Source organism: Ovis canadensis, chromosome 3, assembly GCF_042477335.2.
Source record: "Ovis canadensis isolate MfBH-ARS-UI-01 breed Bighorn chromosome 3, ARS-UI_OviCan_v2, whole genome shotgun sequence".
NCBI lineage: Eukaryota > Metazoa > Chordata > Mammalia > Artiodactyla > Bovidae > Ovis > Ovis canadensis.
The window spans coordinates 131,399,580-131,413,059 of NC_091247.1; the positions used below are offsets into that span (position 1 = coordinate 131,399,580).

Genomic DNA, 13,480 nt, shown 5'->3' on the forward strand with positions numbered 1-13,480 from the left:
ACCATTAAGCAATACATTTTCTAAGTCTCCAGCAGTCCCAGGAAACCTGCAGAAAAACCTCCAAGAAAGTCACCGCCTCCCCCAGCTCCCTGCAGAAGCCCAGGAAAGGTAGCTGGCTCAGAGATCTGAGGAAGCCACTAACGGGGACAGCAGGTGAGGGGGGAGGCCGGGGAGCTGCAGCTGCTGGCAAAGGTTGCCCTAGTAACCGTGCAGGGCTCCATTCAGGAAGTGAGCCCAACTCCAAGATGCAAAACGATCGCCTTCACGGGGGCTCCTGCAAGCACAAAGGCACCAAAGGAACAGGGCCGGCCTGGAGAAAGGAAGGCGCAGGGTGAGGTGGGGGCCCACGCTGTCGTTTACAACCTTTCCACCTTCCAGAGAAGAAAAAGAAAGAGAATAGCTCTTTGAATCTTCTGGCCTGTGTGAACCATAAAAATCCCCATTTAACATGAGGCCCTTTGTGGCAATGGAGAGAAGCTGGCCCTGACTCTGTTCACCAGCCTTATGAAACAATATACCAGGAGAAGGGGGAGAAATCCCTAACATTGCAACTTTATGGGGGCCCTAAACTCTCCTTGCTCCCTCTCTTATTTGCACTGATGACAAAGACCATTTGCTACCAATTTATTGGAAACTTTTTTTTTTTTCACAGCTTAAGCTGCTTAAAGGCAGGGAGCTCCGTCTCCCCCAAATCGATGTCAGACACTTGCTGAATGAGCTGGGCTCAATTATGCTCCCACCACAAGCTCAGCTCACACTGTGACCCTGCGTGGCTTCCTGCTATTCATATGTGTTACTTCCCCTTTGTGGTAATGGCTTGTGGCATTGGGCCAGAAAACATTATTAATTTCAGAAGTGGACTGACAAACAACAAACCCACAGTGAACCGAGAGGAAGTGCTGGGGAGGCCAGCTGTCGGCTTGAGCAGAGCCGAAGGAACTCAGTGTTTGCAAGTTCTAGAAGGAAAGGAGACGATAATCCACAAAGAGGAAATGCACTAAAATTATCCACCGCCCGTATTAAAGAGAGAAGAAAGAGAAAAGAGAAAAGAAATCAGAGAAAAGAGAAGGGAGGAGAAAAGCACACAGCTACTCGAGCTGCAGCTGGACAGGAAATTGCTAAGGCTGCTCGCAAATCCCTACTTTGAAGAGGCAGTTTAGGGAATGCCAGGAGCGGAAACCGTTCAGAACCGGATTAACACGAGCCAAGTTGAACTGCAACCCACTTCTCCTTTCGGAGCTCCGGCTGACTCAGGGCACCCAAATGGGAGGGACTGACTTGGTATTTTTCTGCACTGTTTCTGCCTTTTGTACATGCTTAGCTGCTAAAAGTCACACAGGACAGCTTGATACAATTGTCATAGAATCAGGGTTATTTGCCTCCTAGCAGATAATCCAACTGACACCTCATATGTACCGTGTGAGTGAAAAGCTCATTTTTCTCTCCACTGCAGACAAAGGGACTAAGCTCATTCAAAAAGGGCTGGAAATGTACGTTCTAGTTCTTTTGATTTCATACACTTTTGTGTACTTTGACACTCGGGACACGGTGAGGGATGTCCTGAGGGAAATGACAGAATATTAAGCCTTTACCTTGAAAATTAATGGTTCAAAATAACCTCAGCATAAAAAAATTTTTTTTCAACAGGGGTTTCTGGCCCACATTCTAAATTAGTTAAGCACAAAGCACATTAGGACAGGAGTGGTGATGCTTCAAGCGCTAATATGAAATTGTGGCCACATCCAGTCTCAGGGAGAACGGTTAGCTGTGCTCTGCCATGTACACCAGAAAGGGGAGACACCATCCCTGATTCATTTACTATTCCAAGACTAGAATTTGCAGATAGAAGTGCCACTTACAAACCAGAGAAATAATTCTCTCTACTTTTTTCCTGGTATGTGTATTACTGAGCAGAAGACCCTGACAGGGAAAATCAAGAGAGGTTAATGCTGTCGTTTTGTTATTCTGATGCCTTCTCTTTGTGACTATTCATGAATATCTAAATATTGTAATTTCAGAAAGCTACGCTCTTATGATACCATTTTCCTTCAAGAGCATCACAGTTTTCTTAAATAGGCCAGACTTACTATATTTTGTCCATAGGAATGACTATGAACTTCCCTGGTGGCTCAGATGGTAAAGAATCTGCCTGCAATGCAAGAGACCCTGGTTCAAGCCCTGGGTTGGGAAGATCCTCTGGAGAAAAGAATGGCTGCCCACTCCAGTATTCTCACCTGGAGAATTCCATGGACAGCAGAGCCCCGTGGGCTATAGCCCATGGGACCACAAAGAATCTGACACAACTAAGAGAATTTCACACTCACACTCATAGGAAATGATATAGTCAATCCCTTCCATTATGTCACTTTTACTTGAAGCAAAAGGCTAATTTCATAAACCGTACCTGAAGACTTCTTGGTAATAGTTTGAGATGAGAACTTTGCCCCAATATTCCTACATGTATTTTAAATAAGCCAGTATCAATCCCCAACTGAAAAATCCTAAAATGTATCACTTCATATCTAAGTACAATTAAGGAGAGATTTTGAAAAAATACACATTTGATAGCCAAAATAGTTATTTATTAATAATTTAAGGTTTTACATTCTTATAATAAAATTTCAGCTCAGAACTTTATACCATCAACATACGGAGCCACTTGTCTCCTTCCTGCACAATCATATGCATGTCACCTATCGAATGAGTACCCATGCTCACACACACACACACACACACACACACGCACGCGCACACGCTTCCAGTTTCACACAAATTGTTTTTAAAAAGGAAAGAAACCAACCCAAAATATTGCATTTGAGGTGACACTCCCTGAAGAATTTTGTACAGAGGTAAGATACTGTTTAGCACAGCTGAAGTTTCAACAACAAAAAAAGTGAGCCCATGATTTTGGTGTCTTTCCAAGATATCCCCTTTGAGACAACACAAATCAAAATATTTACAAAGATAAGGCAGAGTCAAACTACATTAAGGAGAAAAAAAGTCACAAGGAAGATATATGAGAGACTGAAGACTGCACCATAACAAGGTCTCCATGATCATCAAGTGTCCATGAAAATGTCATTCAGGAATTGGTAGCGTTGCGCATGCTGCAAATATATCCTTTGGATTCAAAAAGAGCAAAAGTTTCCATTGTTTTTAAGTGGCAAACTGCTCTCTCTCCCTTTGGATGATTTCTTTTAAACCCATCAAAGGAAAAACACAGTTCAAACAAACACTGTCAAGTGATTTAAGATCAAATATTTACAATAATCAAATGGAATATGAGATTCATTTGACTGATTATTTATTTATTTTTTTCTTTTCTTTTTTTTTTTTTTTGCAAACTGATACTACAAACACAGAGCTGAAACCTCTCTTTGGCTCCTCTATATGCAAAATTGAATCGGTCTTCACTGAAGACAATATAGAATCAGTTCCAGATGCAAAAGAAACAGTCATACAAGGCCCTAAAGAACACATGCTCCTACCCTACCATTTGGTCCTACCCTATGTACCTGGAAGTCCTCGAATCCCAGTCCCTGCAGGGGTAGGCTGTACACAGGGGTGTGGAGCAAACCTACTGCCTCTATCTATACAGCGGGTCCTGTTCTTCCAACAGGAAGGGAGCAAATCTCTCCCTTGGGAATAACCAATTCCATACGTGGTAACCTTGTCTAATACAGACAGCTGGTGTCCTGTTAACACCTGGGGCCACATACAAAGAAAGCAGCCTGGCGGCTGCTGCTGACAGAAACTGCTAAAGATCGACTGGACACATCCCAGTGGGGGGGCCCTTCACGTGGATTGCAGAGAGTCCACCTGGTAGACATTCTGGTTGGAGGGCGTGGTGAAATAGAGCTGCTGTGTGGGGACGCGGTTGTCACAGGGGCTGCTCAGTCCCAGCGTCCTCTCGAAGTCCAGGAGCTGGCCCATGAAGTTGAAGTTGGGAGAGATGTTGGATTTCTTCATCTTCACAATGTCATAAGCATCATTCATTGACAGATTGAGCTTCTGCATAAGGTAAGCCACAGTCACAGTGACCGAGCGGCTGATGCCAGCTAAGCAATGCACCAGGACGCCACAGTTTTTGCCCCGGGCTTCATCTGTAAACAGAAAAAGAAAGGGAAAAATATCAGTGGACCAAAAATCCCCCTTTGTGAACGATCAGCCTAAAACCTGAGTAATAATACTACTAAAGATTAAAATACAATTGTGTGTGGCAGCTGAGCCCTGCAGGCAGCAGAAAATGTATCACTGAGCTAAAACATGTACACTGGGCACAATTACATATTTCAGATATTTTCTGAAAAGGGAGCTTTTGTATTAAGTTTCTGCCAACACAAAACCCCTTAATGTGTGCATTCTTTGCCTCAGCATGTGAATACCAGAAACCCTGCAATATGGTCGTGAATGCCTTTTATACAGACAAGCAGACTGCAAGGGTCTATTAAATTATTCTCCAACTGTTGTGCAGCTAACAATGGAGGTATTCAGGCATTTCAAAAAAGAGAGAGGGAAGTCACAGGGGACAGCCCATTAGGAGGAACAGGATGTCGACATGGCCTGAAAATGAGTTCCTTTGTAATAGGAAATGCATTACAATGCCTGGAGATTCGCTTCTCCAGGCTTTCAGCCCACAGTTCTTCCTGCTGGGCTCAGGTTACCCTCACTGTCTCACTGTGAACCAGTATCACAGTAACATTCAGTTGGATTACAGCATCTCACATTCACAGAGCTTTCCAACTTGTCCTAAAACAACTCCCAGGTTGGTCTTTTAAAATTATAAAGTCATGCTAGGATTCCTGTCTACCAAGAGTACTTCTATCTGGCCCTCCTCCAGTCCAAAGATGGTGGGAAAATCCTGCTGTCTACATACAAATGACTGGAGTCAGTCAAAAAACAGACAAAATTTGCAATACACCTGTAGTCTGCAACCTTGTCAAAAGGCACTTTTTTTTTTTTTTTTTAAGGAAGAAGATATATCAGAATCAAGAACGGTCCTGGAACATTTGAGACCTGTAGTCCCACAAATTAGCAAGCAGCCAGAAAGATGAACAGTTTAAACTCTTAAGAATGGTGAGGAATTCTGCGTTTAAAAGTCTGAGGAAGAATGGACCATTAGTCTCACCTATGAAAGAAATGGCCTCAGGGAAAAACTGGGACAGGTTTTGGCTCCAGTGATCCGAGATGGGGATCTGCTTGTATTTGAACTCTCCTGCATTCTCAAAGAGATTCGGCAAGTTGGGGGTGACGTTCAAGATGTACTTGATGCCAAACTCCTCCAACACGTCCAGGTTGGTGGAGTCCTTGGCACACCCCAAATAGAGGAAGGGCAAGATCTCCACAGGGAAAGAAGGCTGACTGTTGGACAGCGGGCTGCCATCCGAGTCCGTTGCACTATTGGGGTCTCGGTCAAGGTCAGACTCAATGTCCGAGGAGGAGTCGGAGCTGATCCGCAGGCCCCCGAGCCCCAGTACTGGCAACGGTGGCGAGCTGCTGCTACACGAGCCGTCTAGATTAGTCTCGCAGTGCAGGGCGAACTCGGCTTGGAATTTACTGAAACCACCTGCCAGGAGGAGAAAAACAATCATGTAACCCGAGATCCCGTAGTAGTTTTCACAGCTTTGAGAGCCGCAGCCGCACGCAGAAACACACCACAGAACCCTACCAACGTCCCTACACGCGAAACCAAATATAAGAGAAAAATACTTAAATGTGCGCCCTTGGGAACAGAACAAACGCGCCCGCCTCCCCTGGGAACCCTCGTTCTTTTGAATCCGGAAATGCACAAAATGGCAACTTTTCCGAATATCTTGAAGGGTTAGAAGGTGCCAACCTGCACCACAACCGTCCTGCAAAATCTGAATCAAAAACCGAATGACAGAAAGTAGGGAAAGGTGGAGGACATTTCGGGTAGGAAACAGAGGTGGGCGGAAAGAAATGGCCCAAGAGTGCGGCCGGAAGCGGGCCGGTTCCTCGCGGGCCAAGCTCGTGGGTGCGGGACGCGCGAGGTTCGCAGCCGGGGGACAGGCAGACAACCCCTGGCGCAGCAGTGGGTTCAGAAGCGCCGGCCGAGCGCCCGGCCTGCAGCCCGCAGCCCGGTGTCCTCTGCCTGGCCCCCCCTGCGCAGAGCTCCCCGGCTCGTACCTTCCAGGTAGAACGCCCGGCATCCCTCGTCCTTGAGCTTCTTGAGCAGCAGCCCGAGCACCGACTCGCCGCCAGTATTCTCGTTCCAGTCGCTGCTGCTCTCATCGTAGAGCACCACGGTATCGGTGCCGCAGCGCCGGGTGAAGCGGTCCCGGTCCTCGCCGCGCGTGAAGAGCGCGCGCACCGGCAGGTTGCCCTTCTGCAGGCGCCGCAGCATGATCCCGGGGATGGCCACGTTGATGGCGGACTCGATATGGGACGACTCGTACAGCTCCTGCGGCCGGCAGTCCATCAACAGCAGCCGCTCGTTACCCAGCTCCAGCTGCTCGTTGAGCCACGCCACCGTCTTGCTGATCGCCATTTCCGACGCGAAGGGCACGGGTCTGAGCGTATCTATCATGGGGGTCGAGCTGCCGGAGAGGGCGGAGTGCCTATCAGACGCCCCTCGGGGCAGGCAGAGGCCGAGCGCGCCGCGGGAAGCCGCCGCTCTCGGAGCGGGGTTGGAGTCCACCTCGCCCTTCCCAAGCCGGGATAGCGGTTGGGGCAGGCGAGACCGAAGTGAAGCCGGCGGTTCCCTCTGCACCAGGCTGCAGCCGCTCGTTCTCGGTGTCAATGAATCTCTCTGAATGAAGCTGCCCAGACAGTTTTGTTCCTCCAGGGTGAATGAAATCCAATTAATTCGGACTCCGTGCTACTAAGAAGGGAGGAAAGAAAAGAAAGTCCAGCGGCTCCTAATCCCTCCCTCCAAGACTGCACCTCAAATCCACCCGGCCGTCTTTCTCCTAGGATTATTCAAACCTCGATTGCTCACTCTCCCTTGGCCTCGGCGCTCGCACACCCCCTGCGCGAGGCAGCTCCTCAATGGATACAAACAGCGAGCGTCTCAATGGATACATTCTCCGGGCCAGCCAATGAGCGCTCTGCGGAAGGGGCTGTTGCCGTGGGGACGGGCCGGCTGGAACAGGTTGTGTTGATGAATTGTTAATGAGTTTGTCATTCACAAAAACGGAAAGGAATTTCCGCTCCGGATAAGCCCCAGTGCAAACAAGCTGCAACAGCGGGCTCCGCGGGAGGAAGGAGAAAGAAGAGGAGGCGGCGGCGGAGGAGGAGCGGGGCACACAAACCAGGGCACTTCAGTTGTCTCGTGTTTCCTTCTGTTGAGAGTTCACACTTCGCGTCGGAACTTTCGCGCACAAATGGTGCAATTAGCGGGCACAAAAGCCCTTGTTCGCGACGCCTGTGAGTGCAAGCTAGCTTTAGGAAAACTTGTGCTGACTTCTTCCCTTTAAACTCATTTGCACTGGAGTTCACCATTGCCCCCCTTCCCCCCGCCTTAGGCAGTGTGTGTGGCATTTGTTTGCCAGTTTTAAAAGCCCGGCTCTGTTTGCTCTGATGTTCTTTTAGCCGAGGCTCTGTTGGGGCTGGTCAACTGCCTGTGTTTTAGTGACCGATGAGGTGTTAAATGCTAATCCAACATCTTTTGAAACAAACCAGGATTTTGTTGAAACATTTTTAAGCAAGCAATCAAATGCTTGGAAGTCCACATAATAGGAAGCAAGCCTTTTTAAAAAAAAAAACAGCTTTTAAATTAATTTCTTAAAAACCAGTGGAGACGGCAGGAACAAAGTCGTTGGGCAGTCTGATGCTTTTATTTCTCTGGGGCGGCGTGGGGCGTTATAAGCCATTGTTCTGGGGATCCAAGCACCCCCTCCCCGGTCCCCGCCGTCACCCACTGCGCACTGGGTGGTAGTGCTCGTTAATCATTTCTGAGCAGCCAGCTCAGCTTCCAGACACAGGAGCCTCCCTGGGGGGGCTGCATGGACGAGGTGCACCGAGGCACGCGGAGCCAGGCAGGCTGTCCCCACCACCCGCAAAGCGTGGGGGAAGTCCTCCCGCAAGGCCTGCAGGCTGCGGGGGCTCAAGTTGGCTCGGCGATTGGTTTACTGTAGACCGAGGCATGTCAGAACGGAGCCACCCCGACAACCCGCGCCGGGTCAGCCCCTTCCTTCCCGGGGCAGCAACCCCCTCCCTTGCAAGTCGCGGGGCACTGGCAGAACACTGCCCCCTCCTGCGCGTCGCGTTCCTCGTGAGCATCCGCCGCCTCCGCAGCTCAGTTCAGCTGGCGCCGAGCGTCTAGGGACCCCGGGGACCGGTGGGAGGCCGACTGTGGGACTTTGGGCTCCAGTTCTGCCTAGTGCGGGTATGGGGCGAGGAGTGCGTGCCGGGTCCCCTGCTCCAGAGGCGACCTGGGGATTCTGGGGAACGTCTCTCCCGCGCTGCATGGCCAGCAGGTAATTGGGGAGGTGCTGGCCAGACCAGCGACCCGCGCTCGGCCGGCGTACCAGGGTCAGGCGGGCTGCCGGATAGAGGCGTGGCGGGTGGGGGCGGCGGCGGCGGCGGGGAGGAACATTCCCAGCGCGCACAATCATATTGTTATATGAAAGTACCCGAGCCTGCTGCTCCCGAGCGGAAAACCACCTGTGTGCGGCCGGCGCGGCGCGCAGGGGGTTGGGGTGGGGAGTTGCGGCCGGAAAGCGCGGCCCCAATCCGGCCGCCCCTCCCTAACCCCGGGCGGAAGGAGGCCGCGCATTGTCCCGTCGCCGCCGCCGCCCGGGAGGCGGAAGCGGAGGCAGCGGCTCGGCTGCGAGCGGCTTTTCCGAGCGCCCTGGCGGCGCTCTGCGCCCACCGCGGATATCGCCGGGGGCACCTGAGGTTGCGGGGTCTCCCCAAGCTAGACGCCCTGCACCCACGGGCCTGCCTGCTGACGCCCCCGCTCCAATTTGCATCTTTAGTCACCCGCCTCTTCCCTGGTTTGGAGAATGTAGGCTAAAAAAAAAAAGGCGGCTGGTAGGCCCAGGTTGCCAATTTTGGAGCTTTGCTGCGTTCTGGCCGCCCCTGGAGGAGCGTGCTGGGAGAAGGTGGGGGTTGCGGCGCTCCTCTCCCTGCGCCTTTTTTGGGCATCCAGTGGAACAGAACTCGGATATTTCACTGGATACCATCCGGTTCGAGCTGCAGGAGGCCTGCGCGGGAGGTGACGCCTCCGACCGGCCCCCACCTGTTGCTGATGTCCCTTTCTGTTAATAGGACCTGGAGGCCAAGGAGGGGAGAGGCAGGATACCCTGCAGCGGAACTGAGAGGTGCAAAATCTTTCAGCCCAAGCCCTCCGACAGTAAAGGCAGGGAGAGAAGTTGATTTCCATTTAACCATTTTGAAAGTGCAGTTACCTGAGCCTGGGCATCAGCTTGGGGTGATGGTCGCAACACTTCTCAAACTTGAAACATTTAGCTTTGCCCATGCGTCTGAACCTTTCAGCTCCTCTCTAGGCATTTTATAGAATGGTCTTCTAACCGATGGGTCCGAAAAAGTGCGGTGTTAAAAAAAAAAAAGCGAACTCCGGGAATTGGTGATGGACTGGGAATCCTGGCGTGCTGCAGTCCATGGGTTCCCAAACAGTCGGAGACGACTGAGTGAATTGAACTGACTTGAAAGAAAGGGCCCCTGGAGTGGCGATGGGCCGGGTTTGAAGGGGTCTGTCCCCACCCCTTCCTAAATGTGCGACGTTGATTATGTCCTCTACCTTTTTAAGCTGGAGTCTTCCACTTTGGCATAAGGAAACTGATAGAATCTCTGTGATGATTGAAAAGTTAAAGTGAGATGCCCTAAGGCGTTGCTGGTGTGTCATTAAGCGTTGGTATTATTTTGATCTTTCTGAATTCGGAACCTGCAGAATGTACCCAGTCCTTTCCATCCCAACGATGCTGTGTGAGGCCTAAGAGCCCGCCTGGAATTCCCTAGTCTCAGGAGAAATCCTCTGAGGAACTGCGCTAAGCAGTGTAATCCATCGCGATTCAGATGTCAAGAAAAGCACGTGCTGTTACAGACCGGCACCAAAATCCTTTAAACCGGTTAAATACAAAATATACCCAGCTACCTTTCTAACTTCTCCCTACTGCTCCCTACTGCTCCCCTCTCAAACACTCTGTACACTAAGCTGATATAATTGAAGTAATAGGGGCAATGGGCATTTACCACACATTGGGCATGGTCTTATTACATAATTTCAGAAAGCCCATGCAAGTTATTCCCGGTTACAGAGATTAAGGAATTTGCCCGAGGTCAGAGGGTAGCAAATGGTGGGGTGGGGATTTGAGGTATGACTTTTTACAGACCCTTAAGGATTACCATGTACCATATTAGAAGGCGTTGTGGAGACCGCACCCACCACACTTCACTATTCCTCCTGAAGTTTGAAGGAATCAAGGTCTGCACTTGTGAACTGAATTTTGGTTACCAGGCTTTTTGGGCTTCGTGTATTATGTTGCTCCTTCCTCACAGATGTCAAGGATCAAAAGTCAGGCTCATGTCCTTCCTGCTCCTTTTACATCTGGTGGTTTTCTTTGACTTCATACATCTCTTCATCATTCAACCATTCAATAAATGCCCATCTAGCTTTCTTAGAGTGTGTCTTGGATGCTTATCCTCACAGCTACCATTACTGACGTGTGTTGGTGTAGCATCCCAGAACCTGAGTTCAAATCTTAGCTCTGTCTCTTAAGTAATAGTTTGACAGAGGAAAGTCATTTAGCCACTCTGGGCCTCCATTCATTCATTCACTCATTTATTCATTTACTCTGGATTCCAGGAAGGCAATAATGGGTAAAAGAGGGAAGAACCCTGTCCTCCTGGAGCATACGTTCTAGTGAGGACAATAAACAAAATAATTATACAGCATGTTAAAAAGGGAAAGTGCTACAGTGAAAAATAAATCAAGGAAAGGAATTCAGCAATATGTAACATGGGCAATAGTTAGGCCCGCCCCGAACGACTGTGAGGGTTAGGGACAGCCAAGATAACACAAAAGGCACAAAGTAGGTACTCAATGGATGATGCTTTTTAAAATCACTGCTACATTTCTACATAAAGCTGATTGGCTGTTGCTGGTTATCCTGCTTTGAATCTCATTCTGGCCCTGTTGCCGGGGTTCCCAGGAAAAGCTCTCTCAGGAGAATTCCAGTGACTGTGAGAACCACAGGCTTCCTTACTTCTGGAGGCCTCAATTCCCTGCTTAGGGTATCAATCACATATGGAAGACGGTGTTTAAAGTTTGCAGAATATGGCCGGTCATCTCTGATCCATTTTCACAAGGGCACAGAAGCAGTTTCATCGATCCTGCTGTCCCTCTGCGTGTGTGTTTGTGCATGCAACGAGCACCTGTGCTGAATTCTTCCTCGTATTTCCCCCTGGGAAGTTCCTTAAAATCTTTTGGCTATAAACGTTTGCTTGGTTATTGGAGAAGCATTCCAACTTGGCAGGAATTTTCCTGCATTTGAGAACACTTGTGATTTATGAGACCTAAAAGGGTTGGTATGACCTTTAATCTTCTTGGAGTAATCTCTGTGAATACAGTGACATTTATTAACACATCATGTGAAAATAGTTAAACAGATTTTCACCTAATATGGAGAGCGTGTTTTGGAAGATCAAACTTAAAATGGAGCCTTCTGGCATATCCAGGATTCGGTGCTTTTAGAGGTCCTGGGGAGGCCTTCAAAGTGACAGTCGAGTGAAGTCAGACAGAGAAAGACAAATATAATATGATAGTGCTTATTTGTGGAATCTAAAAAAGAAAAACAGGTACAAATGAATTTATTTACAAAGCAGAAGTAGAGTCACAGTTGTAGAAAACAAACTTATGGTGAGGAAAGGGGAGGGGAGGGATAAACTGGGAAATTGGGATTGACATATACACACCACGATATATACAGTATATAACTAATAAGAACCTGCTTTATAGCACAGGAAACTCTCCTCAATACACTAATGATTTTTTGGGAAAAGCATCTGAAAAGAGTGGATATATGTATGCTGCTGCTGCTCCTGCTAAGTCGCTTCAGTCGTGTCCGACTCTGTGCGACCCCATAGACGGCAGCCCACCAGGCTCCCCCGTCCCTGGGATTCTCCAGGCAAGAACACTGGAGTGGATTGCCATTTCCTTCTCCAATGCATGAAAGGGAAAAGTGAAAGTGAAGTCGTGTCCGACTCTTCACGACCCCATGGACTGCAGCCCACCAGGCTCCTCCGTCCATGGGATTTTCCAGGCAAGAGTACTGGAGTGGGGTGCCATCGCCTTCTCCAGATATATGTATATGTATAACTAATTCACTTTGCTATACGTCTGGAATTAACACAGCATTATAAATCAACTATACTCCAAAACTTTTTTTTTTTAAGTGACAGTCAGTGACTTTCAGGACAGCTAACCTCAGAACAGAATTTAACTGCATTTGAAAAATATGCTTGAAATAATGTGACTGTAAATAAAGGGCATATGGGTTCACAGGGCTTCCCAGGTGGCACAGTGGTAAAGAACCTGCCTGGCCAATGCAGGAGACAGGGGTTCAATCCCTGGGCTGGGAGGACTCCCTGGTGGAGGAAACGGCAACCCACTCCAGTAGTCCTGCCTGGGAAATCCCATGGACAGAGGAGCCTGGCAGGCTGCAGTCCATGAGCTCACAAAAAGTTGGATGTGACTGAGCACACACAGGAGGTTCACAGACTTATGCTGAGCTTTCCTGACAGGTGCCCCAAAAAGACAGCAGCTTATGTCAGAACAGCAGGAACTGTATAAGAGGCGCAAATCTCTGACGATAGGAAACCCAGGTAATATACAATGATGGGCTGTGCATGGAGAAAACCAAAGGGAGTTTCAAATATGAGCCCCAAATTAAAATACCATGACTGCAAATCCAGGTTTGCCAGCTTACCGCTTCCAGTGTTGCAGCTTCATGCAGCTTGCCCTCGGGTCAGCTGCAGGGAGCTTATTCAAGGGGTCTGCACGATCTTACTGAAGGCAGGTTAACAATTTCCCCAAACAGTGCAGCACTGAAGGGAAAGGCGGGAGAGCTCAGATGGTGACTGACAAACAGCTGGAGTTCCAGAGTCACATCCACAGTCATGTGGAGGGGGCAGACGGAGCTTTCCTATAAAAGAGATGCTGCTTCCTCACCTTGCCGGAATGATACAGCCTGAAGTGAGATAGGAACTCCTGTGAAGTTCAGACTTTGACCCCATCTGGCAAAGCTTCTAAAGCTTAGGTCTTTATCATCTTTCATCTGTTTCTGTTTCCCATCATTTGATGGAATGCCCATTAATGTACTTTCTGGATCCTACAGAGATTATATCAAGAATATTGAACATGTCTTTGAACATAACTCTGTAAACTTGAACCTAACTTTGGAAATTAGTTTCTAATAAGGAAATTCATGTAAAGCTAGCAGTGTTGATTTTCTCCTTCAGATGCTTTTATTCTTTTCCTTCCAGGGGGAAAACATTC

The 13,480-nt window shown here is 48.8% G+C and overlaps 1 protein-coding gene across 1 annotated transcript; it reads right to left on the reverse strand.

Moving 5' to 3' along the window:
* Positions 1 to 2,560: 2,560 nt before the first annotated feature.
* Positions 2,561 to 7,490, reverse strand: DUSP6 (dual specificity phosphatase 6). The gene is made up of 3 exons (XM_069584169.1): positions 6,148 to 7,490; positions 5,129 to 5,566; positions 2,561 to 4,103 (listed from the first exon to the last, which is right to left on the reverse strand). The coding sequence occupies exons 1-3, from the start codon at positions 6,545 to 6,547 to the stop codon at positions 3,796 to 3,798; spliced, it is 1,146 nt and encodes a 381-aa protein (XP_069440270.1). The 5' UTR covers positions 6,548 to 7,490; the 3' UTR covers positions 2,561 to 3,795.
* Between the last annotated feature and the right edge of the window lie 5,990 nt (positions 7,491 to 13,480).

Coding starts and splice junctions, on each gene's coding strand:
- DUSP6 (XM_069584169.1), bottom strand. CDS start 6,547: ATGATAGATACGCTCAGACCCGTGCCCTTCGCGTCGGAAATGGCGATC. Junction 5,567..6,147: donor CCGGGCGTTCTACCTGGAAG/GTACGAGCCGGG, acceptor TCCTCCTGGCAG/GTGGTTTCAGTAAATTCCAA. Junction 4,104..5,128: donor TGAGGCCATTTCTTTCATAG/GTGAGACTAATG, acceptor TTCTGTTTACAG/ATGAAGCCCGGGGCAAAAAC.